General features: G+C 42.6%; 1 protein-coding gene across 3 annotated transcripts; it reads right to left on the bottom strand.

Annotated features, from left to right (window-relative positions):
• Positions 1-14,468: 14,468 nt before the first annotated feature.
• On the bottom strand, positions 14,469-22,289 carry insig2 (insulin induced gene 2). 3 transcript variants are annotated; one of them, XM_015965739.3, is made up of 7 exons: positions 22,128-22,289; positions 20,693-20,808; positions 20,271-20,443; positions 19,133-19,254; positions 18,061-18,227; positions 15,429-15,528; positions 14,469-14,741 (listed from the first exon to the last, which is right to left on the bottom strand). In XM_015965739.3, exons 2-7 carry the CDS (start codon positions 20,779-20,781, stop codon positions 14,700-14,702), a joined length of 693 nt encoding a protein of 230 aa, XP_015821225.1. In that variant the 5' UTR covers positions 20,782-20,808; positions 22,128-22,289; the 3' UTR covers positions 14,469-14,699. The 3 variants fall into 3 exon arrangements, with proteins under 3 accessions (XP_015821225.1, XP_015821223.1, XP_070400598.1); XM_015965737.3 differs by having other exon boundaries at positions 19,133-19,257; XM_070544497.1 differs by lacking the exon at positions 22,128-22,289 and adding an exon at positions 21,003-21,131 and having other exon boundaries at positions 19,133-19,257.
• Positions 22,290-24,050: the final 1,761 nt, after the last annotated feature.

Raw genomic sequence — 24,050 nt, forward strand, 5'->3', positions numbered from 1 at the left:
CAGCATTCAATGCAGCTTTTTTTCTAACAGAGCGTATTTTTCAAGCGGCAGATGAAATTTACGAACACTATATTAATTGGATGCGTTTGTAAATTTAATCTGCTCTGAAAATGCACTCTTGTGCAATTAGAAAAAAAAAGCTGCATTCTAATTTTCTAACTGCAGAGCACATTTTCAGAGCGGCAGATTAAATAAACGCCCCCAATTAATAAAGCGTTTGTAAATTTAATCTGCCGCTCTGAAAGTGCGCTCTCCAGTTAGAAAAAAAAAACAGCAATGAATGCTGCATTTTTTTTAACTGCAGAGCGAATTTATTCACAGAAAAATAGAATGCTGCCATTTTTGTGAGAATAAACGAATGGTTTCTGACATATCAAAGTGGACATAAAATGGCATATTAGAATAGGGGCACATGTTTTAATCAGCAGTTTGAGAATTCGTTTATAAAGGCGCATTTATAAACCACACAGACCTTAACTGAGCCAACGGGAGCCAGTGTGTGAGAAGCAGCAGCTCAACAGGTTGAGTAGGTTGTCCAGTAATCGGAAGGTTGCAGGTTCGATCCCGGCTCCGGACAGAAAAATTTGCTGTTGTGGTGTGGCAGGGAGAGGGGAGACAAAGATCTATATCATCAAAAGAAGTCCCAGGAGAAGGGAGGAGTCAAAGGCCACACCTGACATACACAGTCATACACAAACACAGTCACACACTCCCTCCCTCATGCTCACACATACACATACAACCAAAGACTTACAAAAATGCACGCCGGACACCCACTCATGCTCCCCATACACACCCTATTCACTCTGGTCCTGGTACTGCTGCACATGGGGTACAACCATTACCGGTTCCCAGAGTTCGACCCTTTCTGCTGGGGTGCTGATGAGCAGGCTCCCCCTCCTAACGCTGAGCAAAGCAACCCACCACCCCAGACCCCCAACCGGACGGCCAGATCTCCCTCCTAGCCTCCAGCCCCAGGAAGCCAAGCGACAACAGAGATGTGCTAAGACCCCCTAGTCTCCCTCCGCCTGCTCCAATATGGTGTTAGTGAGTGTTGATGAGGTGCATTCCATGGCTGTGGTGGTCGGGCAGTGCAGGCATCGTCTGGCCTCTGCCAGCTGATGCCATGACACCACCCCACTTGCACCCACAGCCCTCAGTGTCTAAGTGCAGTTTAAAATTGGAAGTGGGCACCGGCACTCGGGATGAGGCTGAGAAATCCCCCTGCCAAGTGCCGTTGAATGTGCTCACTCCCAAGGCCCTAAGTGTGTGTTTGCGTGGGATGTCGTTGGTGGAAGTGTATAAGGTGCAAATAAAATTGGGGGGCAGGTTGCCACAGGAATGTGGAAATGGGGTCCATACCCGCACCCCTGACTTGTCCACCCCCCAAGGTCCTATCTGCATGTTTGTGTGATGATATGAGGGAGCAGGAGGAGAGAAATGTGTGGGGATGGGGAGGGCATCAGAGATTTTGGATATTCAGCTACCAGCTTTTAGACATCCTCATGCTTCTTTTATAACCCATGCAAGAACATTTCAGTGTCGTCTCAGAGACGTCAGCATCAGCTTCCCTCTTGGTCTGAGACTCTGATGGCTTAGCCATGGCATCACAGGTATCAGCCTGGTGCATTTCAGAGGTCTGGTTGATACTGGAGGAAGTAAAAGTTAAAAAAAACTTTAATTAATCATGAATTTATTGACTGAATCATTTAAGAAATTATTCAATTTAGGCAATTAAATTCATTCTTAATCATCTTTTAACATTTGTATAAATGTTGGACGGAGTAAATAACTAAAATGTAGCAGTATAGTAAATGATCTCCTTTCTTTAAGACTCATGTTTAAACAGATTCCCTACCCCCGATGGGTGAATGTCTTCCCCTGCACCATCGTGTAAGCCCTACACAGCCCATGCCCTGCGACTGACAGGCAGCTTGTTTCTGTGACACCTGGCTGCTCTTCGGTGGTTTCGACCTGTGAACATGTGTCTCTTGTAAACGCAGCCTCGCTCTCCGGTTTCTGTTCTGTTCTTCTGTTCCCTTGGCATAAAGAGAAACCTCAGAGGAGCGAGTGCCGTTCTAACGGGTGCATTACAGTGTGTGACACGGTGAGGTGGGACTACAGTAGAGGCTGTTAACACCTAACAAAGGGTGCTGCCTTATTTGTTGACATGAAAGGAACTGAAGTGCATTAATGTCTAGTGATATGTGCTCCAGTGTAAAGCTCAGTCCCGGACCACCGACATAAGAAAATACAGGATTGACAGAAGTTTACTAATTGTTGTTATATTACACGAAATCACAACCAACATAGATTAAAATACTTCTGAGTGATCTGAAACAATGACCTTATTACACTTGTAATACAACACAGGTTGTGTCCAAAATGCTCGGAGCCAATCCAAACGTATCTTTGTTAGAGGCAGGGGCGGCGTTAGGCCCAGCTACTTGGGCTCAAGCCCCGAATGTTTAATGAAAAGCCCCGGGTCTAAAATGTGGAAGTAACATGCAGTACCAAAGTCCAACAGAGAGGGAGCAGCCGGCAGTAGTTTGTATACAGCCTGCCTGAGCCTCCACCACTGAAGAAGAAGCCCTTCAGCAGCCGGCTTCTTCTGCAATCTCTGTCTGAAACGCATGAGTGAAGATGGACATAAAGACGTTTTTTAGACAAAAAGTACCGCGACAGATCCCCAGCTTTGATGATACTGGTGTTGACTCAGGTTTGTGAGTCTTATTTGAAAATATTTGTGATTTGTAATGTATATGATGTTGACCAGTGCGTGTCATGTGTGTGCGTGCGCGTGTGTTAAGCCCCGGATCTTCTTCAGTCCTAAATCCACCCCTGGTTAGATGACTGACATGTAGTAGTTTATTTCCCCTGAGAGCACCCCATCATCCCGCCATGCACTCAGCACATCCTTATCTCAGAACAATGTTTCACTGTGTTGATCCAATCTGCAGCTGAACAGGGTTCAGGGTCTGGGGGGCTGCTGTTGTCAGGACCTTTATGCTATCAGGTCAAACACACACCAACACACAGGCAAGTCCTTCTCTGTTTTCTCATTTAGAAACGCGAACCTTTGTGTACAGGGACTATTGACCAGCGATCACCTCTTTATACTCCATTTTAATTCAGTCTTTTACGTTTCTGTTTTTTCTGCCTGTTTTCCTTACCAGCTGTTTTCTGTCATTTTCTCATTACTTTGTAAATAAAAGGCCTTTAAGATGGTGCAGGGGGTCGGGGGTGAGACGGTACAGTTCAGGAGCACAATCCAGGCAAATGTGAACAGGTGATGCATGACTAATGAGATGACATTTAGCCTCAGACCTGCTGTGCACCTGACTTTAGCAACAGAAAGGTGTTGAGAATGTCAGTGAGGGCTTCGGTGAGAGTGTACAAATGTTTTAAAATGCTAGGTGTGATTATTTCTCATGTTACTCCATTAGTACCTGCTCAGGCTGACTAATCAATCTGGTTTGGTTGGACACCAGCTCCATCAGTAATGGGTACCAGGTCGCCGCCCTGTCTCAGCTCCTGTGCTCGAAGCGTACCGAGCCAGGCTGATACAGGTTGGAGTCGCTGGATGCTCCAGAGTTCTCCGCCTGCTGCCCTTTGCCTTTCCAGGATCAGAGTCTGAGGAAAAGCCACGGATTGAGAAACACGCTCAACATCATCGCCATGTTCCTCATTGATGTGCCGCGTTGTGTTACTGTGTCACACAAACACATCAGCTCGTTCCACTTGTGTGTCGGGGACAATCACCTCACGCTTACGGACAAATGCCTTTTATCACTCGTTACCAGCATCATGGAACTGTGCAAAGTGAAGCATGAACATAAGTTGTTTACTTTGTCATGACTTAGCTGGCTCCTGCCACAGTATCTCACCTCCATCTGGCACACCTGAACTCCTGTAATCAGCAGATGCCTGTCACATTCGTCTGCCTGCAGTTTGGCTGTCTCACTCCTCAGCACAAGCTCTAGATTTTCTGTGTTCCTCCAAATGTTCTCCTACTCTGAACCCTGCCTGCTTTTGACCAAGCCTCCTACCTCTGCTCCCTCTGGAGTTCTCGGATCACTACTCTGGATCTTTGGACAAGGTCTGGCTCGATCACTCTCACTTATTGTGTCTTGGAGGGTTCCACGATCCCCACTGACGACTTTATTTGGGGTGCTACCTGCTGGTCACTCCTTGCCATCTCACTTTGCTGATCTGGTTGCCTTCCTTACGTTATTGGTAACATTATTGGTAAGGAGAGTTATCCTGATGAGTTGGAAAGACCCTCACCCACCGACCCACTCCCGCTGGATTAAAGATGCCTTCTATTTTGTGAAACTAGAGAAAATAAGGTTCATACTGAGGGGCTCGGAAACTGACTTTGCCAAAATTTGGAGGCCGTTCCAAGACCATGTGACCTCTGTGACACTCGACATGGACACTTAACCTCGGCCTTGTAGAGCTATCGCCGGCATATTCAACTCAACTCAACTTTATTTGTAAATCGTGCCTTACAGGCAAAAAGATGCCACACTGCGCTACACTGATCAAGTAAAAACATAAAACATTAAGTCCAGAAAATAAAAACATTGTATCACAAGATACAGATAAAAAATACAGTGAGTACACAGATCGCTATAAGTAAAACAATAAAACGAGTTAGAAAGATTAAAAGACAGATCATAAAAGTAGGTTTTTAGCCTTGCCTTAAAAACCGCAACAGAGGTGGAGGCCCTTATGCTGAGGAAGCTTGTTCCAAAGCTTAGGACCTGCCACAGCAAAGGCCCTATCACCACGTGTCTTTAGGCGCGTTCTTGGGACCGAGAGGAGCATGAGGTTCTCCGAGCAGAGTGACCATGTAGGGGTGTACGGTTGAAGCAGTGACACCAAGTAAGGAGGGGCCTAACCATTTAACGTTTTAAAAACCAATAAGAGTATTTTAAAACAAATCCTTACACCAATGGGCAGCCAATGGAGCGCAGCCAGGACAGGAGTAATGTGGTCATACTTGCGCTTGCCCTCTAAAAATCTGGCAGCAGCATTTTGCACCATTTGCAACCTGGCTATTGAGCCCTTGCTCACACCGATTAAAACAGGGTTACAGTAGTCCAATCGCACCGTCATAAAAGCATGGAGTACCATCTCAAGATCATGACATGACAAAAATGGTTTGATCTTTGCCAGCCGACGAAGGTGGAAAAAGGAGGAGGAGATCACTCCATTGATGTGGGTATGAAACTAAGGGCGCTATCCAGTTTAACACCAAGATTAGTCACCGATGTAGTCAGCTGGCCATTAAATGACCCACAGTCAGTTAGTGAAGAGTCACAATGTATGCTTGGAGCAAACAACATAGCCTCTGTTTTGTGATCATTTAGGCTCAGAAATTTTTCACTCATCCAGGTCTTGATCTTCCTCAAACAGTTAAGAATAGAAATAGAGAGACCACTTGACATGTTCAGAGGCAGGTACAGCTGACAATCGTCAGCATATAGGTGGAATTGAACTCCAAGCTCGCGACAGATGTCACCTAAGGGCAGAATGTAAACAGAAAACAACAGAGGTCCCAATATCGAGCCCTGTGGTACCCCCCAAGGTAGATCAGAGTACTCTGAGGAATAACTTCCCATCCTAACACACATTTTTCTATTTGTCAGGTATGATCTAAACCATTCCAGGGCTAATCCTGAAATCCCGACATAATGATGAAGACGGTGAAGCAGCACTTCATGGTCTATCGTGTCAAAGGCTGCCGTGAGGTCCAGCAGAAGTAGCAACACAGAATTACCGCTATCAGTTGCTAGATAAATGGTATTGAGCACTCTAACCAAAGCAGTCTCCGTGCTGTGTAGAGGTCTGAAGCCAGACTGGAAAGTCTCAAAAATAGCATTCTCATCCATGAAAACCAAGAGCTGGTGGTAAACACATTTCTCTCGTACCTTACTTAAGAATGGAAGTTTCGAAATGGGCCTGTAGTTTGCAGGCAGCGAAGCATCCAGTCCAGGCTTTTTGAGCAAAGGTTGAATAACCGCCGTTTTGAAATCGTCAGGGACTATACCATAACTGAGACTCATGTTAATTATGTGCAATATTAAAGGGGCGACTACTGGAAAGACTTCTTTAAAGAGGCGCGTTGGCATCACTTGGTTGCCTATTTGTTACCGCAGCGCATGTTTTATTTTATTTCATTTTTTTCTTTATTTTATTTTATTTTTTCTTTTCTTTTCTTTTTCTTTCTTTTATGTTATTTGAGTGTGTAGGTATGTGGATGTGATGTAACTGTGGAAAAAGTTATAAATAAATCATATACAAAAAAAACACAGGTCAGTTCATTAAGCCAATCAGTACGTAAAAATGTTTCCTATATAAGGAACCCAGCAGGTTGCATCAAGTCACTGACAAGTGTCAGTGACTTTACAGCAATCCTCATACTAAGCAAGCATTTAGTGACAGTGGAGAGGAAAACTCCCTTTTAACAGGAAGAAACCTCCAGAGGATCCTGGCTCAATATAAGCAGCCATCCACTACGACTCACTGGGGATGGAGAAGACCGAGCACACACACACACACACACACACACGCACGCACGCACGCACACGCACACAGACACACACACACACACACACACACACACACACACACACACACACACACACACACACACACACACACACACACACACACACCCTAACCAGTAGCCTAAGCCGAGAGGCCCAGACTTCCCTCTCCCCAGCTACTTAGGCGAGCTCCTCCATGAGAATCCCAAGGTGCTCCCTGGCCAGGCGAGAGACATGGACCCTCCAGTAGGGCTGCTCGATTATGGCAAAAATGATAATCACGATTATTGTGACTGAAATTGAGATCTCGATCATTTAAGATGATTTTTCCATGAATCTTGATTTTATTTTTATTTTATTTTTATTTATTTATTATTTGTTTATTTATTTTTATTTTATTTTGTTTATTTATTCAGTCATAAAATTGCTCAGGGCACAATCCGGACAAAAAGAAAAAGAAAGCAACAAGATAATGACAAAAACAACTCCTGATTCCTGGTAAAAAAAAAAAAAGACCAACACACTTGCTCATAGTTTATGACCCAAAGGACTGAGGTTTATTTATTTATTTTTCTTCATTTATTTCATTCAAAATTAAAAAATAAAACATATAAACAATAAGAAATGCATAACAAAAAATCTAATTTGAACGAAAAGGAGCAGAATGATGAAAAACATCTCATAATTTCCCCCTTTTCAGAAGAAATAATCAATTTATATATAATTTCCATTTGTCAGACACACATACAGATTCATTTTTAACCTTTTCCTGTTCTAAATTCCAGTGTGATCATGATCATTGATTTAATTTACATTTTCATAATTATTTAGTACACTCAATTTGGTACATTTTATGAATATATTAAATGACAGTTTTTTTATTTCCCTTTTAAGGTTATTCCATAATTTAACACCATTTACAGATATATTCCATTCCTTAATTTTAGTTCTAAATCTAGGTTTTGTAAACACATCAGTTTCTTTCAGCATGTAATTACTAGTTCTCTTTTCAGATATCCCCTGAATGTTTGTTGACAGAGTACCTAAATTGGCTTTATACATGGTTTGTAAGATGTTCCAGTCTTTTAAATCATGAAATTTCAGTAATTTATATTTAATTAACAACAGGTTTGATGGATCTCTACAGGCAATATAACTGATGATTCTCAGAGCTCTTTTCTGTTGTGTGTAGTTTTTGTATGTTGCTCCCCAGATTTCTACACAATAAGTCAAGTATGGAACAACCAGTGAATTGTACAATGCCAACAAACCAGAATTAGTCAGTAAAAACTTGACTCTATGTAAAACTCCTAAGGATTTGGCAATTTTACATTTTATGTAACTAATATGGGATTTCCATGTCAAGTCTTCATCAATAAGAACTCCAAGAAATTTAGTTTCTTTAACTCTTTGAATTGCAATCCCATTGATTTCCAATGACACACCACTGTTCTTTTTATCATGAAACAGTACAAAATTTGTTTTATTAAGATTCAGTGTCAATCTATTTATATCAAACCATTTTTTAATTTTAATCAGTTCATCATTAATCACTTTAGCCACCTCCTCAGTATTTGATCCTGGGTAAAACAGTGTTGTATCATCTGCAAATAGAATGGTACCGAGTGTCTTAGATACATTTACCAAGTTGTTAATAAACAAAATGAACAGTTTTGGTCCGAGGACTGACCCTTGTGGCACTCCACAATTAATTTCACATAGTTTTGATTTATGGTCCTTTATCTGAACAAACTGTTTCCTTTTTTCTAAATAAGTTTTAACCCATTGATGAGCCACACCTCTTATTCCATACTGACTTAATTTTCGAAGTAACCTTGAGTGATCAATGACATCAAATGCTTTTTTCAAATCAATGAAAAACTAATGAAGTCATTTTTATTGTCAATTGCTGTTGATATTTTATCTGTTAATTCCACTATTGCCATTGCTGTGGAATGTTTAGTTCTAAACCAATGCTGTTCATTGTTTAAAATATTATTATTTTCAATGATTTTATCCAACCTTGATACAAATACTTTTTCCAATATTTTAGAAAACTGTGGAAGCAGTGACACCGGCCTGTAATTATTGAAACTATGTTTATCACCACTCTTGTACAAAGGAATGAATTTTGCTGTTTTTATTGAGTCAGGAAAATTTCCAGTAGAAAGTGATAGATTACAAATGTAAGTGAATGGTTCAATGACAGATTCTATGATGGTTTTAACAGTCATCATATCCAGGTCCTGATAATCGGTTGATCGTTTGTTTCCACAATTTTTGACTATGTTTCGTATTTGTTTTTTATCTACTATGTCAAGTACAATACTATTGACAGTACTAATCATTGTGGTCAATTTTATGAGGTTTAACTCATTTAAGCCTAACCAATACAGACCCAAATATCCAACCAATATCTTGCAAATACTGAATTATACAGTGGCATTTAAAACATAAATAAAAAACATTTAAACAGGTGTTTTAGTGACGGCCACAAAATGTTGCATAATATTTATTTAGTCCTGTCAAGTGGTGCTGTATGGGGGGGGGACACTAGCAATGTGTCCTCAGAGGGATTAATTCATATTTATCGGCGTGAGAAACTTATTTCTATCTATTTCTAAACTATTTATTTACAGGTCCCATCAGTTAATGTAATGATTGTCCCAGCCACAGCAATCGGAGTTGCGCCCCCCCCCCCCACACACACACACACACACACAAAAAACCCTGTCTCACAAGCTCTGTGAAGCTGACCCCCATCAGCTTCAAAAGTGCAGGCAAATAGGCTGCTCGGTTAGTGCTTCGTTTGTGCTGATGTGTGCAGGTAAAACTGACGTTTGTGCAGCTATGGTTTTTGAGATATTAAACTTTATTTTATAGGTCATTCAGAGTTCACCGTCCCCCCAGACTGCTCCAAAAGGGACCATAATATTCTACTTTTTTTAGTGTTTCATTTGTGCTGATTTGTGCAGGTAAAATTGACGTTTGTACTGCAATGGTTTCTGAAATATATGCTTGACAAGGTTTTTTCAAAGACCATGTGTTGCTTTTTATTTGTAAAGGAGTTCAATAAAGTTTTGCAAGAAAACCTGTCTCCTTTATGTTTTTAAATAATCTTTATTTGTTGAACATATACAGTAGTAATCAATGTTACTTTTATAATTTTTTCTTTCATCAATATGACATATCAGTCAAAAAAAATTTCAAAAACAGCAGGACACTGAACAAAAGTGCTATACGGTACATGTTAAAGTATGAAACAATATTCAGACTGAATAATAGAAACAATTAAACAGCATTTAATTTAATTACATTAAATTTTAATAGCACTATGATGAAAACAAATGGTCAAATATTTCTATGTGTATATTGGTGGAGAACTAGGTTTCTCCATGCTGATTATATAGCCTAGGCATCATTTGAGTCACTCACTCTGGTTAATCCAAGAGGAAGCCAGCTCTGAGAGCGTGTTTTTTTTTTTTTTTTTTTTGCAACCAACACATCACATCGTTCCCTTTCCTAATGTCTGGAAAGACGGTCCAAAGCGCAGGTGGAGTGTTTTGCTAATCTGCAAGAAATGTCGACGAAAGTTTTCCAGAAAGTAGCTAAGGGTTACCAGAGATGCTTCTACAGTGTTCGCTAGGTACTTTTACATTTTAAAAAGTCAAGAAGGGGGTCTGAAAAGACGTTAGAAATAGCAACTAATTTGCTAAATTGGCAACAATATGTGAGGAGCGCTTGATTTGCAACTTGGAGCAGCGCAAGAGGGAGGAGGAAATAATCGGCTCGTGTTGTTTAATTAATCGTTCGAAACTCAGATCGTAATTGGGATTAAAATTTGATTAATTGAGCAGCCCTATCCTCCAGTGTGTCACGGGTCTTGCCCTGGGTCTACTCCTGGTTGGACATGTCTGAAAAACCTCATCAGGGAGGCATCCTAACCAGATGTCTGAGCCACCTCAACTGGCTCCTCTCCATGTGGAGGAGCAGCGGATCTACTCCGAGTCCCTCCCGGATGACTGAGCTTCTCACCCCATCTCTGAGGGAGAGCCCAAGCACCCTGCAGAGAAACCTCATTTCAGCTGCTTGAATCCATGATCTCGTTCTTTCAGTCACTACTTAAAGCTTGTGACCATATGAGGGTAGGGACATAGATCAACCGGTAATGCTCGAATCACTTGGATATTTAAAACCAGTTAGCTGTTTTAGGCACACGGGACCAGCTTTGCATTGCCCTTTCCTCTTCCAGTCCAAGGTCTTCCACAGACAACTGGCTCGTGTGGACATTATGGTCTTCTTAAAAATGCACTGACAGGGCAAATCATCTATTACTGACTGGAAATATGGCTGTGAGATGTGTTACTACTGCTGCTGAAGCTGCTGCAGAGAAAACTCCATCACCACCTCTATTACTGCTACCTCAGAGCCGGGAGAGGGAGACAATGGTAAAATAGCAGGCTGATTGTGATTGATGGCTTCCCATTAGCAAGCCTGTTATCGCTCCGGCTGGGGGGAACAACTACTGAGTTGTAACACAACACATTACCTGAATGTCTCTCCCAAGTCTCAGTCTAGGGAAGCTTAAATTAAATATAGACCCTCTATCCAAGATCCTCATTCCATGCTTAAGACACGCAGCAGTGAAGCATTCCCACCCAGCAGTGTTCACGTTCAGGCCAGTATCCGTGCAGCCTCAAGGAAAATCTGCATTGTCTGGTTATGCCTTGATTGTGGACTTATCCAGCGCAGCTTTACAAGATCTTATTCATCCTCGCCTTTTTCCTGTGCTTCTACATGTGAACATGAGTGATTGGAAGTAGGGCACAGGGTGTCCGGCATTACTCCAACAAATGATCTGGCCCTTGCCAGTAGACCTTGGCCAATAAGAAATCAATATTTCACTATTAAAATCCATCAGAGGAGAGTTAAAAGCGGGGCTGTCAGCGGCGACACTATCAAGCCGCTGCGACATTAAAGCTGACACCTACAGCACACGAGTAATCAATACCTAGTGGTCCACAGATCATTGTGGTGACCCGTTAAGCAGTGATGGATGCCCAGGGCAGTAATTCATGTTGATACCATTTAACAAGCTTCTACCCCAGTTTAGATGGTCGTCCCTGAGACAGAGCACCGTGGTCTATCACAGAACAGATAGTTACTGCACGCTTTCACCTTTTAAAGCTTTTGGGACTCGCTGCATGTGTAAAATATGCTGCACATACACACAAAGGAGAGCGCAAAGTCTGCAAAGGATGAACACAAAAACTGATTTTGCACACCCACTCATGGACGTAATTTTTTGGGGGGACAGGGGGGACATGTCCCCCCCCCCCCCCCCTTTCCAAAGTCAAGTTTTGACCCCTGCACTTTTTATCATCCTTAAACAATATTACGCTATATTAAATTGACACTGGTTGAGTTCTAGGACCAAGCAGAAAACAACCGTTTGTGTTGAAGCCTGTTTCCCATTAGAACATACTGTTTATGTTTATTTATTTAGCAGACGCTTTTATCCAAAGCGACTTACAATTTATAACCTATAGGGCATGTTGTGATCTGTGGGGGAAACCGGAGTACCCGGAGGAAACCCACGCATGCACGGGGAGAACACGCAACTCCACGCAGAAAGGCCGCAGCCAAGTTTCGAACCTGCAACCTTCACGCTGCGAGGCAACAGTGCTAACCACTGTGCCACCATGCAGCCCTGTAAAGACCCCCCCCCCCGTGTCCCCCCCATTTCTAAAGTGAAAATTACGTCCATGCACCCACTAGCGTCCTCAAGCATCTGATGTTGAAAATACATCCCTACAAATCCTGCTCCTATCCCAAGGACAGCTGGAATCTCCCAAACTGCCTGAATCATGATGCCGAGTTATTAAAAGCCTTTCCCCACCCTCTTCCCCGCTACCGCTGAAAAAGTAAAGAAAGATGGAAAGTGAGTAAACAGGCAGCGCTCAACCTTGCCTCCTGACTCCCCTTCTGTGAGAGTGGATAATTACTTGTCAGGGATAAATAGAAAGATTAATGAATTCATTAGTGGTGGGAAGTTTAGCTGTTCAAAACAGCACTGACTGCTATGACACATCACGCCTATTGTTTTACTAGCTACTTAGCCTTGAACAATCACATCCTCACAGCACATTTGCTTGTAAACTAGTCTTCATCCTGGAACGTGGCAACAACCCAAATGGAAGCGGTTTATTATTTAAGTGAGAGCTTGCAGCCTTGTGAGGAAGACGACACATTAATCTACATTAGCAACTCTCCACTCCTGGACATCCTCTGGGAGGAGTACTCGGATGCCAGACTTTGGTTCTATGGAAACTCCCAGAACTCACCACAGCTGTAAATAGGAGCACAAATGGCTCAGAGTTTTGTCTAACCAGTAATGCTGTATGTGTTGAGTCCACAGTCACCATTTACATTGTCTTTAAAATGCAGCTGAATATGTATTTAGAGGCTTTTAACTAGATTTGGGCTGAAGTGTCTGTTTTATGTCCATTTGATCCTTTCTGTGAAGCACTTCTCCTGGAAAGTGTTGTAATTACAGACTGGTTGTTCTTACTGTGCAACTATAAGTTTACTTCAACACAAACTCACCTTTATTGCTGCCATGTGGGTCTCTACTGCCTCCATTAAGACTCCAAACACACACCCATCCCTTTGGTCGGTGTTTGGCTTCGGGCTTTCACACGTTCTACATCAACCACAGAAGTTTTACAGCTCACACAAAAAGTCAAAAGCGGTACCCGTTAATCTGCATCAGGCAGAAAGAGACATCATAGAGTCGTTTGTTCTACATTCCTGAGTAGAAATATTTATTCACACTTCGTTTCATCACAACGCCATTTTATGACAAAAGGTTTCAGTCACAAGAAAACACGTCAGAAAGGTTTCTCCAATGTTGCAAAGCATATAAAATACTGTGTCTTGTATGTTGTAACTCTACCCATACTCAATTACTTTTCACCACAATGTATTACTATGGTCTCTTCAATAGTAACCGCGTATACAGATGTGCTCGTGATAAAAGCTCTTCTCTGTGCACGCATTCCGTTGTTCATCAAATCACATCCCACTCGACGGTCTGATAAAACACACACACACGTTTTTGCAACATTAACACTGTTTTACACAGTAAATATGAAAGCACCTGCCATAGCCTCAGAGCAGGTCTGTGATGGAATGATTCAGCTTCGTGCATTAGATGTTTGGAGACACCAGCCTCTGGCTTTTTCCCTGACAGATTGAAATACTTCCCACTGCTGTAAGCACAAAACAAAATGGCAAGTGTCCATTAAGTTGTGTGCAGCGTATGCTAAAGGGTTCGTCTCTATGGACAACGGTACCCATTTTTACATAAAAGATGTCTGATGTCTTTTTTCCACGTCGAGTACCCTACATGATGCATCAACGTTCACGTTTTACTCGACCTACCAGGAGAAAAGTAGCTAGAATAGTTTGCCTGAAGGCAAAAAGGTGTGTTTTTGGCAGAGGGCATATTTGTGAATCTGTGTGTAAAATATTATTAGAAAGTCTTCCTGCATGAATGACGTACCTTGTGTCCACAAAACCTATAATAAAGTTAGACTGTCTCAAGTGGCTGCAGGTTTCGGCTTAAAGCCACGCTCCTGAACACAAACACGACTCATCACCGCTCTTAGCAACACCTCAAAAGAGCTAGAGGAGGGTGGCGTCAACTGAAAACTGACGTTTTCATGTTTTTCAAATGTTAGAGCACCTGGCTGATGATACAACAAGACGAGCACTGACCTAAAAACTGATTCCTGCCGACTTTGGCACAGCGGAGCAAAAGGTTCTGATTTGTGGGAGATCTGCTTTGGAGCTACTCCCTTTTCAGTTACATGAACAATAAATTGCAGCACATAAGAGAGAGAACAACATTCTGTCATAAACCATCTCAGCAGAGAGCAGATAGTCAGAAAAATGGCTGAGATCTCTTTCAAAGGCGCCAGACGAGCCGAGTAAAGCACGGTCTTCACTGGTGAGGGGGGGCAGTCCATCTGGAGTTCTGCTGCTTGTTTGACACGACCCGAGTGATGCTGCCTCTGCGTCTGAACAGCCTGAGAAATGATGCATACATGACATCACAGAGGCCTGAGATGGTCAAGACATCCCTCAGTCTTGATGTGTCTTCTGTTGGAGAAAACTGTGTTCATACTGCAAAGGGGGGAAACAACAACGGTTAAAAGGTAGGAATCCCAGCCGTTGCTGTTCGTTCATAAAGAAACTATATTTCAGGATTTAGACGCTCTTCACAGCTCTTTTCCCCAGCCGGCCTTGAATGTGACACAAACACATAAATGATGCAGACCCGATGATTCCAGTTTCAGCAACACTCGATTTAGCTGTGATCATCTCCAGTAAAGAAAACGATTAGCAGTGTCGGTTAAATTCACTTTATTTATAAAGCTCCAAATCACGACAAGAGTCGTCTCAAGGACCTTCACACAGTAAACATTCCAATACAGGTCAGGTCATGAAGCCAATCAGTAAAAGGTTTCCTATATAAGGAACCCAGCAGGTTGCATCGAGTCACTGACTAGAGACAGAGTCTTTACAGCAATCTACAGTTGAAGCCTTCCAGAGATGGTGAACATCTCCTACGTTCAGAATCACACTTTTGTGCAGACATAAACACGAGTCAGTTCATATTTGTGAATGAAACCAAGGTGCACATAACTGTTAGCAGTTGTGTTGATGCAATGTTTGGGTCATGGTGCTTGAACACAGTCGTGAAAACCAAAGTAAGAAGCAGCATCGGATCTAGTGTGAGAAACCGTCTACTGATCAGACCTCATTCCCAACCTCTAGATAAAACCTTACAACATGATTCCAGTTTCTTACCAAGGCGAGCTGCCGTCCGATGTTTCCCATGGTGATCACACCAGCAAAGAATATACAGGGGAGCCAAGAACGGATGTAGAGGAAATCTGGGGAAGTGTACCTAGACGGGACAGACGGTGGGCACAACAGAACATCTCCTTACTTAACCTTTGATGGTTTTAAAATTTGTCGAAGCAGGATTTGAATTTCAGATGAGATACACACAACTGAATACTGATCAGCCACTATATCTTCTGACAAGTGAAGTGGAAAATACTAATGATCTCATTACAATGAGAAGACATCAGCCAAACATTTATGAAGCGATTTAACTGACTAGTTGGAAGCAGCAAATCCTAAAGCCTGTATCTCCTTGGGCTGTGACAACTGGCAACTGGACTGAAGACACATTACAAGAAAAGAAGGCCCATTTAAACACAACGCGTCTTTAAGGCTCGTTTCTAGTACGCCCTCAATATTCCATCATTTGATGCCGACCAAACCTGTCCAGCATCCCTCTTGGAAATCATTCCTGATGGCTTCTGGATGTCTGCCACAACTCTACAACTATTTAGAAAGTAAATCAATCCATTCCATCCATTAATACACCCTTTATCGTCCGCCTACCCGGGTCGGGTCGCGGGGGCAGCAACCTAAGCAGGGAGGTCCAGACTTCCCTCTCCCCAGCCACTTGGGCCAGCTCATCCAGGGGAATCCCAAGGCGTTCCCTGGCCAGGTGAGAGACATAGTCCCTCCAGCGTGTCCTGGGTCTACCTTTAAGTCTACTCCTGGCTGGACATACCCAGAAAACCTCACCAGGGAGGTATCCAGGCGGCATCCTAAATAGATGCACGAGCCACCTCAACTGGCTCCTCTAGATGTTGAGGAGCAGCTGATCTACTCCGAACCCCTCCCAGAAGACTGAAATTCTCACCCCATCTCCAAGGGAGAGCCCAGCCACCCTGCAGAGAAAACTCATTTCAGCTCAACGCCCTCTTCTCCACGACAGACCAGTACAACGCCAGCATCACTGCAGACGCAGCAGCGATCCGCCAGTCAATCGCGTGCTCCATCAAGACCACCGTCTCGAAATTAGAGGAGCTGATTCTCATCCCAACTGCTTTACACTCTGCTCGGGTCAGTTGCATTGACAATGGAGACAGTTTCCTCTGACAGCAGTCACCGCCAGACGCTCCCAGTAGACCAACACAATACATTTGGGCTTGCCAGGTCTGACCAGCCTCCTCTCCCACCTTTGGAGCCAACTCACCACTACGTAGTGGTCAGTGTTGTGCCCGAACGCGTTCAGTGAACGATCGCTTGTGAATTTGTTTGTTCATTTTTTGGAACGCCAACTGAACTCGTTCGTATTTTGCCTGACGAATGAAAAGTGAGTGCGTTCGTCCTGGCGTGCGTGAACAGGTTTATGAACTCGTTCTTCTGCCGTTCTGGCTCCAGATCTTCACAGAGCTTTTCCGGAGCTAAAGCCTAGCTAAAACATCCTGTTAACCATAGAGTTTATAAAAAGTAGAACCCGCACACATACATACATATTTATATATAGATAAAATTGTTGAACCAAGAAACGAACTAGTTCTTTTTAAAATGTATGAACTGAACTTTGAACTGGTTTGACTTTTAAACTAACTTTCCCAACACTGGTAGTGGTCAGCTGACAGCTCTAAATTATGCCAACAAATTGAGAAACTGGCAAATTTTTCGAGAATGTTAATAATTCCCCCAAAAATGTCTGAGATGTGCCGCTAGCTAGTCACAGCCCAGTGAGATCTTTCTCAAAGACGCAAACTACTTTGGAAAAATAAATAAATAAAATAAATAAACAAACAAACAATAGGATCTATAAACACAGTCTCTGTAGTTGTGAAGGTTTTGTTATCCAATAGGAGAAAACCTTCGGCTCCAACTTTTGAATGTTAAAACTTTAGGAATTTTATTTTGAAAGCCTGTTACACAGACATCACCTTTTACATCCTTTGGTGTTGCTATGTGGGTTTCTACTAGGGATGCAACGATACCACTTTTTCCAAACCAATACGATACTGATACTTGGATCTGAGTACTCGCCGATACCGATTACCGATACTTCTACCATACAAAAAAAAGGCTATGATTTGGAATACAGATTTGATTTTCTTCTCTGCTTTCAACAGGAAAAGACTGAGATAGATAAAAAGTAAAATATATGAATGGAAATCATCACAAAACTAAAATATTAGGTGAACAGAAATAACAAGTTACAGTGAAGCCATTTTCAAGCCACTGCATTGGTATCGGTTAACTTTTACTGATACTGGTATTGGTATCGTATCGGTGTCTATACCGGTATCGGTGCATCCCTAGTTTCTACTGCCTCTAGAAGCACTCGGATGTTAAAGCTACAATGGCAAGTCTGCAAAACAAGCTAGCAGAAAAGTTTTTTTCTGCTGAAAGCTGCTGAGATCACTTTATGTGAGAGGGATTGATGAACTTCCTGAACATGGTTTAGAAAACTTTTGAAAAATGAAACGTCCCCTGGTCTGGTTAATCACAAACCTGAGAACACAGATTTTCTCTCAACACCTTCATTCCAGTAAGTTCCACCATTTTATTCAATGATTGAAAGTGTTGAGTGACACAGCATGAGGGCACTTACTGGAAGACTCCGTTGTAAACCAGGAGCTGGGTAGCCAGTGTTGCCAACAGGGAGATGCTGACTCCGAGCCCAAAGCCACTGCGAGAGCGGTCAAATGTCCACCACAGACCAATGGAGAGTGCTGCCAGAGTCAGAGACAGCTGGACATTGTTAGCAAAGTCCACTTTCTAATGGAGATGGGGTCAAGGACAAATTAGACATCAACACGTACGACAGCAGCGCACTAGAGTCCTCAAAGATAGAACATGAAAACCTTGGACAAGAGTGGGGGGGGGAGACACCCCTGATGTGTGCAGCATCGACTGCAAGCTTTTAGATATTTCTGTAGTTTTAAAAATGACAAACTGAAATCTCACATGTTCCTAAGTATTCAGACCCGTCGCTGTGATGCTCATATTTAACTCAGGTGCTTTCCATTCCTTCTGATCATCCTAGAGATGGTCCTACACCTTCATTGGAGTCCAGCTGTTTGATTATACTGATTGGACTTGATTAGGAAAGCCACACACCTCTCTGTGTGTACATTAATGAGGAATAAATGAATTTGGCTGCCATATAACACACACACACACACACACACACACACACACACACACGCACACGCACACACACACACACACACACACACACACACACACACACACACACACACACACACACACACACACACACACACACACACACACACACACACACACACACACACACACACACACACACACACACACACACACACACACACACACACACACACACACACACACACACACACACACACACACACACACACACACACACACACACACACACACACACACACACACACACACACACACACACACACACACACACACACACACACACACACACACACACACACACACACACACACACACACACACACACTTTATTCATGATGTAATCAGAAAACGATGTTTGATGATGTGAACAGTAATCATCACTAACTGATTGACATTACTCATCATGACTATCACACAGCCTTTTCTTAAACTTCAGATGCTGCAACCGTAATCCTAACAGAATGGCAGCAGAAAGACGTATGAAAGGATACAGCACTGGCATGGTTAATGCCTACAAACACAGCCACACAGCGCATCACACTGGACCACTCCCGCTTGAATTTGTGTGGTTCACCAAGCCGGCTATCGATGCAGGGGTATAAAAGCCCGATCACTGCTGTAGGAGGAAAAATGAATGGTTCCAGTCTGCCGGGATTAGGCCTCGAATGGTATTTTCACAACATTATTAATATTAAAGGAGAAATAACACAAGTTTTCTGCAAAGGCGTCCCAAAGGTTGCCATTGCAAATATAGCTCCATTCAGCCCACATGCATGAGTTGGACTGTGCAAAGCTAGTTTTGTGGAGGATGAGACTTTAACAAGAGGTCAGTTGTGTAAATCAGAATAAGATTAATTATTTTTTCCATCAGTTTAGAGTGAGTGTGTCATCCTGCTACCTACCATTGAACTGGTCCCAAGATTACTGCACATACTGATAATTAGCATCAGGAAGTGTGTTAGGAGTTGCAGCAAAGCTTACATCTGGGTGACCTCTACTCAACGAATGCGGGTTTAAACGGACTTTAGCACTGTCAACACAATGCTGATGCCCTCGCTGGGGCCTCAAAGCACAGTACTGCTTCAGTTCCACAGTGTGTGTGTGTGTGTGTGCGTGCGTGCGTGTGTTGAAGCCCGACGGGCATGTTACACATCCCACAGGGAAATGTGTGTATGCATACCAGCTATGCTATTGCAAGCTTCTACAAGTGTGGCTGATGGAGACCTTCTAACAGCCTGAGACCTGCCCAGGGGACAGATCACATTCACGAATCCAGTCCTGAGCCCCATCCCACAATGTCACTAGGTGGTGAGGATTCCTCCCCTCTAGAGTGCAGGGGGTGTGATATCAGTCCAGTGTTTCTCAAATGGATCTGCCACCTTTGTGCATGTGTGTGTGTTGGGGGGGGGTCATCATGTTGCTGCTTCTATGCAAATGTTTGAAAAGTTGCTGTTAACTTCCCTAAAGAGAAGGGGACGCTAAAATGAGGGATGTGGCTCTGATATGATCGGTTTCTCGTTCACAGGGAGGGTTCAGTTCTCCCAGCAGGGGTGGGAGCACTGCTCAGGGCCGAAATACTTAGATGTGTTGCTCTCATCTACGCTAAAGCCTTTTTTTCTTTTTACACACCTGAGGCTGTGCCACAGCAGGGCGGCACCCACCATGCTGAGGAGAAGATGCTGCTGATGACATCTGGAGGGAAAAGAGTGACATTTCTCTGCACCTGAAGTAAGTTCAGCACAAGAGCCAGGAAGACGCCCACAGAGAACAGCATGCCCCCTCGTATAAACAAGTTGGTGGTCCTGGATAGCAAAGTGAAGGACATTTTGTTTTTATTGTGAAGTAAATTTTAATCTGTTTAGGGCACAGTGTTTGGTACAGTTTATGCTACAAACACGTTACACCCCACTGTTGTAGATCAGAGTTATTCAACTGTAAAACGGGCTCTTCAGGGTTCTCACTAGAAGAATCCAACTATGTAAATGCTGTGATGTTGGTAAGTCAGTACTAACAGGGCATTACAGACCCACCCAGCAACTCTGAAGGCTTACCTGTTGGTGATGGCTGAGATATACGGTCCCCAGGAGCACCGGTGTGACTCTTTGGACCCCGGCCGCTGCCGCCGATCACTGTTGCTCATGGTTGTCAGTCAGGGACATCCGTGAGACTGAACCGGGAAAACAAACAAAAAAGTGCATGAGCTCCTTTTAGAAGAGTTTAGTGTCTGCTGGAGCTCCTTATGTGTTATTGTTGTGTATTTTCTTTAAATTTGTGATTAGTTCACTTTATTTTTTTAAGCATTTATAAAGTTTATTCGTGGATTAATAGTTGTTTATTTTTGTAGTTTGTTTTGTTGTTTACCTTTGTAAGTCAGTCAGGAAAACAATCACTGGGTATTTTGTATAAGGAGGCACTGGTATAGGACCAGCATGCACTGGGGTGTGCGTATGGTTTTTTACCAGAGCAGGAGAAGCAGCAGGAAACAATGGAAAACAGGATCTGTGTTGCCAACCTGGAAAATAAACCTTGAAGAAAACGCAGCTTTCAAGTTTGGACCCTGAACAACTTCTGCCAGCGTACGAAACGTTACCACAGTGCAGCAGCGGCTTTTAAAGTTGGAAAATATGAAGTGAGTTGACAAACAAAGGAACCACCACTACAGTGTCCTTTCCAGACAAATAGGAAAAACACACAAACTAAACACTGCTGCGGGTCCTGTCTAGCACACAGAAAGGTGGCATGTGGAGCTCTGCACTTTTCAGCAGGACCACAGAAACGAAACACAAACGGTTTTCCCATAAACACACAACTGTCGGCCTGCTGTACCAAATTTTACCGAGTACGTTTCACGGTCTCTCCAAGAAAATGTGTCATAATAAATACCTAGTACACACATTATTATTATTAGTAGTAGTATTACTATTACTATTATTATTATTATTATTATTACAACAGAAGACACCAGACTGACTGGAAACGTTGCAGTTAAAATAATAACAGGAGTCAGACGCTGGAGCTGAAACTCTCCAGGTTTGATCAGTAAACAAGAGAACAGCGACCACCCACGCTACCGGAAGGTCACCGACTCTTTATTAATGTCCCACGTTAAACCGCAACACCGGACGAAGGTCGGCCGTAAACAGATGCACGTTAGTCTGTCCTCTCCCCCTAAATCTCACAGGTTTCTTCTTCGGCCTTCTAACACTTTCAGATGAGGTCCAGGGCAGAGGTCAGGAGACGCAGAAGGAGATTTGGACTTTTCCCTAGAACCGGAAATGCTGTCATCGCGTGTTTGACCTCAGCCTGTCAGCAACACTTGCTCCCATGAACCAAACTGCTGCAGCACTAAATAAATGACTAAACACGTCACTTAAATAAAAGTAAGTTAGGGAACAAGTGGAGGTAAAGCTAGCTGAGGCTTAGTTTGGTACATGTGAGCTAGCTGAGGTCCGTCCTGGAAAACGGGTTAAAGTCAAACCTCCTTACCTTATAATGGCTGAGGGTTAGGGGGTGGGCTGAACGCAGCGACACTCTCCAGGAGACATTTGAAGCTGTTCACGTGGAGAAACTACACCAGTATATATCCCCCTTTAAATAGAAGCTTCTGTCTCCGCTTCTAGCTACTTCCGGGACTGAGTTCCAGAAACCAATCAACATCGAGATCCGTGACGTAATCCCTATAAAAAATATCGTTGACATATCACGTGATCAAAGTTACACGCTCAGAATCAGAAGTTTTTATTGCCATATGTGTGCCAAGTCACAACATTAGGAAATTGCTGCGGTATTTTGGTGAAGAAGGTAAGATAGAAAAAAATTAATTAAGAGATAAGCAAATATAAGAACTAATAAAACACTCATGATAAAATTATTAATGTAAAAAGTAGCAAGAATTAGAGAAGCAGCTATCTACTCCTTGTAGGTATTAATCTGAGTGTTTACTGAATCATTCAACTTGAATGGTTCAAGCACAGCATCGGGTCACGTGACTGGGACCAATCAACGAGTGGGCTGCCCTAGCATTTTCATTCAAAAGTCCAACTGCTCGGATCGAATGACTGAAAATATCCCCCAAAAAACGCTTATGTAACCAGAATTTGCGTTTGGAAAACTCACAGGTTGTCTTGAACTTGAAAAATATTAAGAATAATCAAATTAATCAGGATTTGGTGGAGTTTCAAAACAATTATGGACAGAAACAAAAGCTTATTTTCTACAAGTAATGCATGTTTCACCAACGTCAACACAAACATTATTTGGATGACTAATTTATTATTATTAATTATTATTATTATCAATATTAATACTATTATTATTATTATTAATAGTTGTAGTGGTAGTAGTAGTAGTAGTAGTAGTACAAGTACTACTACTACTACTACTAATAATAATAATATTACTGGATTGTTAATAATAATAATAATAATAATAATAATAATAATAATAATAATAATAATAATAATGAGGTCCTCAGAGTCTGAAAGGCGCTATACAAGTATACAATATTGGCTCCTGTCATTGAGATGAAAGAATTAATTTATCACACAGGTTTTTCGAAAAACTTAGCTTACAGAATTTTGTTGAAAACTTCAGTTTTTTTAGATTGTTTTAACCCTAGTTCTTTTTTTAAGTGTTCCCAATGGGACGGGGACACAAGAGATTATTAATCTCATGTATTTCATGTAAAATAAATGTTTAATAAAACTAATGTTCTAACAGCACCTAATTTGACCCCACTGCCTGATGAGTTCAAGTGGAGATGATACAGATGTTGTCTATCTATGGTTTCATTTCCATACCAGTTCATTTAGGGCAGGCATATAATGACCAACCTTTTGCTGTTACTGAAAAGGGAAAGCACCTCATCCTGTTTCTAGAAGCTGTCATGTTGTGTGTTTGTAGCCTGAGTCTGAGATGGGGGACAGAGTCAGCATTAGAAGATTATATCACACAAGTACATACGTTTTTAATCTACAAGATTATGCTGACATCACTGATAGATAAAATAAAAGGGACACTCGTGAGTGTGTGTGTGTGTGTGTGTGTGTGTGTGTGTGTGTGTGTGTGTGTGTGTGTGTGTGTGTGTGTGTGTGTGTGTGTGTGTGTGGCTCCTCCTTGGAAAATCCGAATGTATCTTTTGTTGAATGAAAGGAATATGGCTGCTTCTCATGCGTTCCTAAGCAGGTGCCTGTGGTTATCCTGACGCGGGGCCCGACTAGATCAACAGAATTCATTGGATCTGATTCTTTGGACTGGGGGGGTCTGTGCTGCTCTCACAGCCCCCTGGGATGATCACTTAACCCCAATCATGAAAGGGATAAAGAATATCTTGTGGGTAATATGAAGGCTTGGAGGTTTTCAATTAGTCACCAGGGGCCACTTGGAGGGAGCAGGCCCCCTGCTTCAGCC

Source organism: Nothobranchius furzeri, chromosome 14 (assembly GCF_043380555.1).
Source record: "Nothobranchius furzeri strain GRZ-AD chromosome 14, NfurGRZ-RIMD1, whole genome shotgun sequence".
NCBI classification, from domain to species: Eukaryota; Metazoa; Chordata; class Actinopteri; order Cyprinodontiformes; family Nothobranchiidae; genus Nothobranchius; species Nothobranchius furzeri.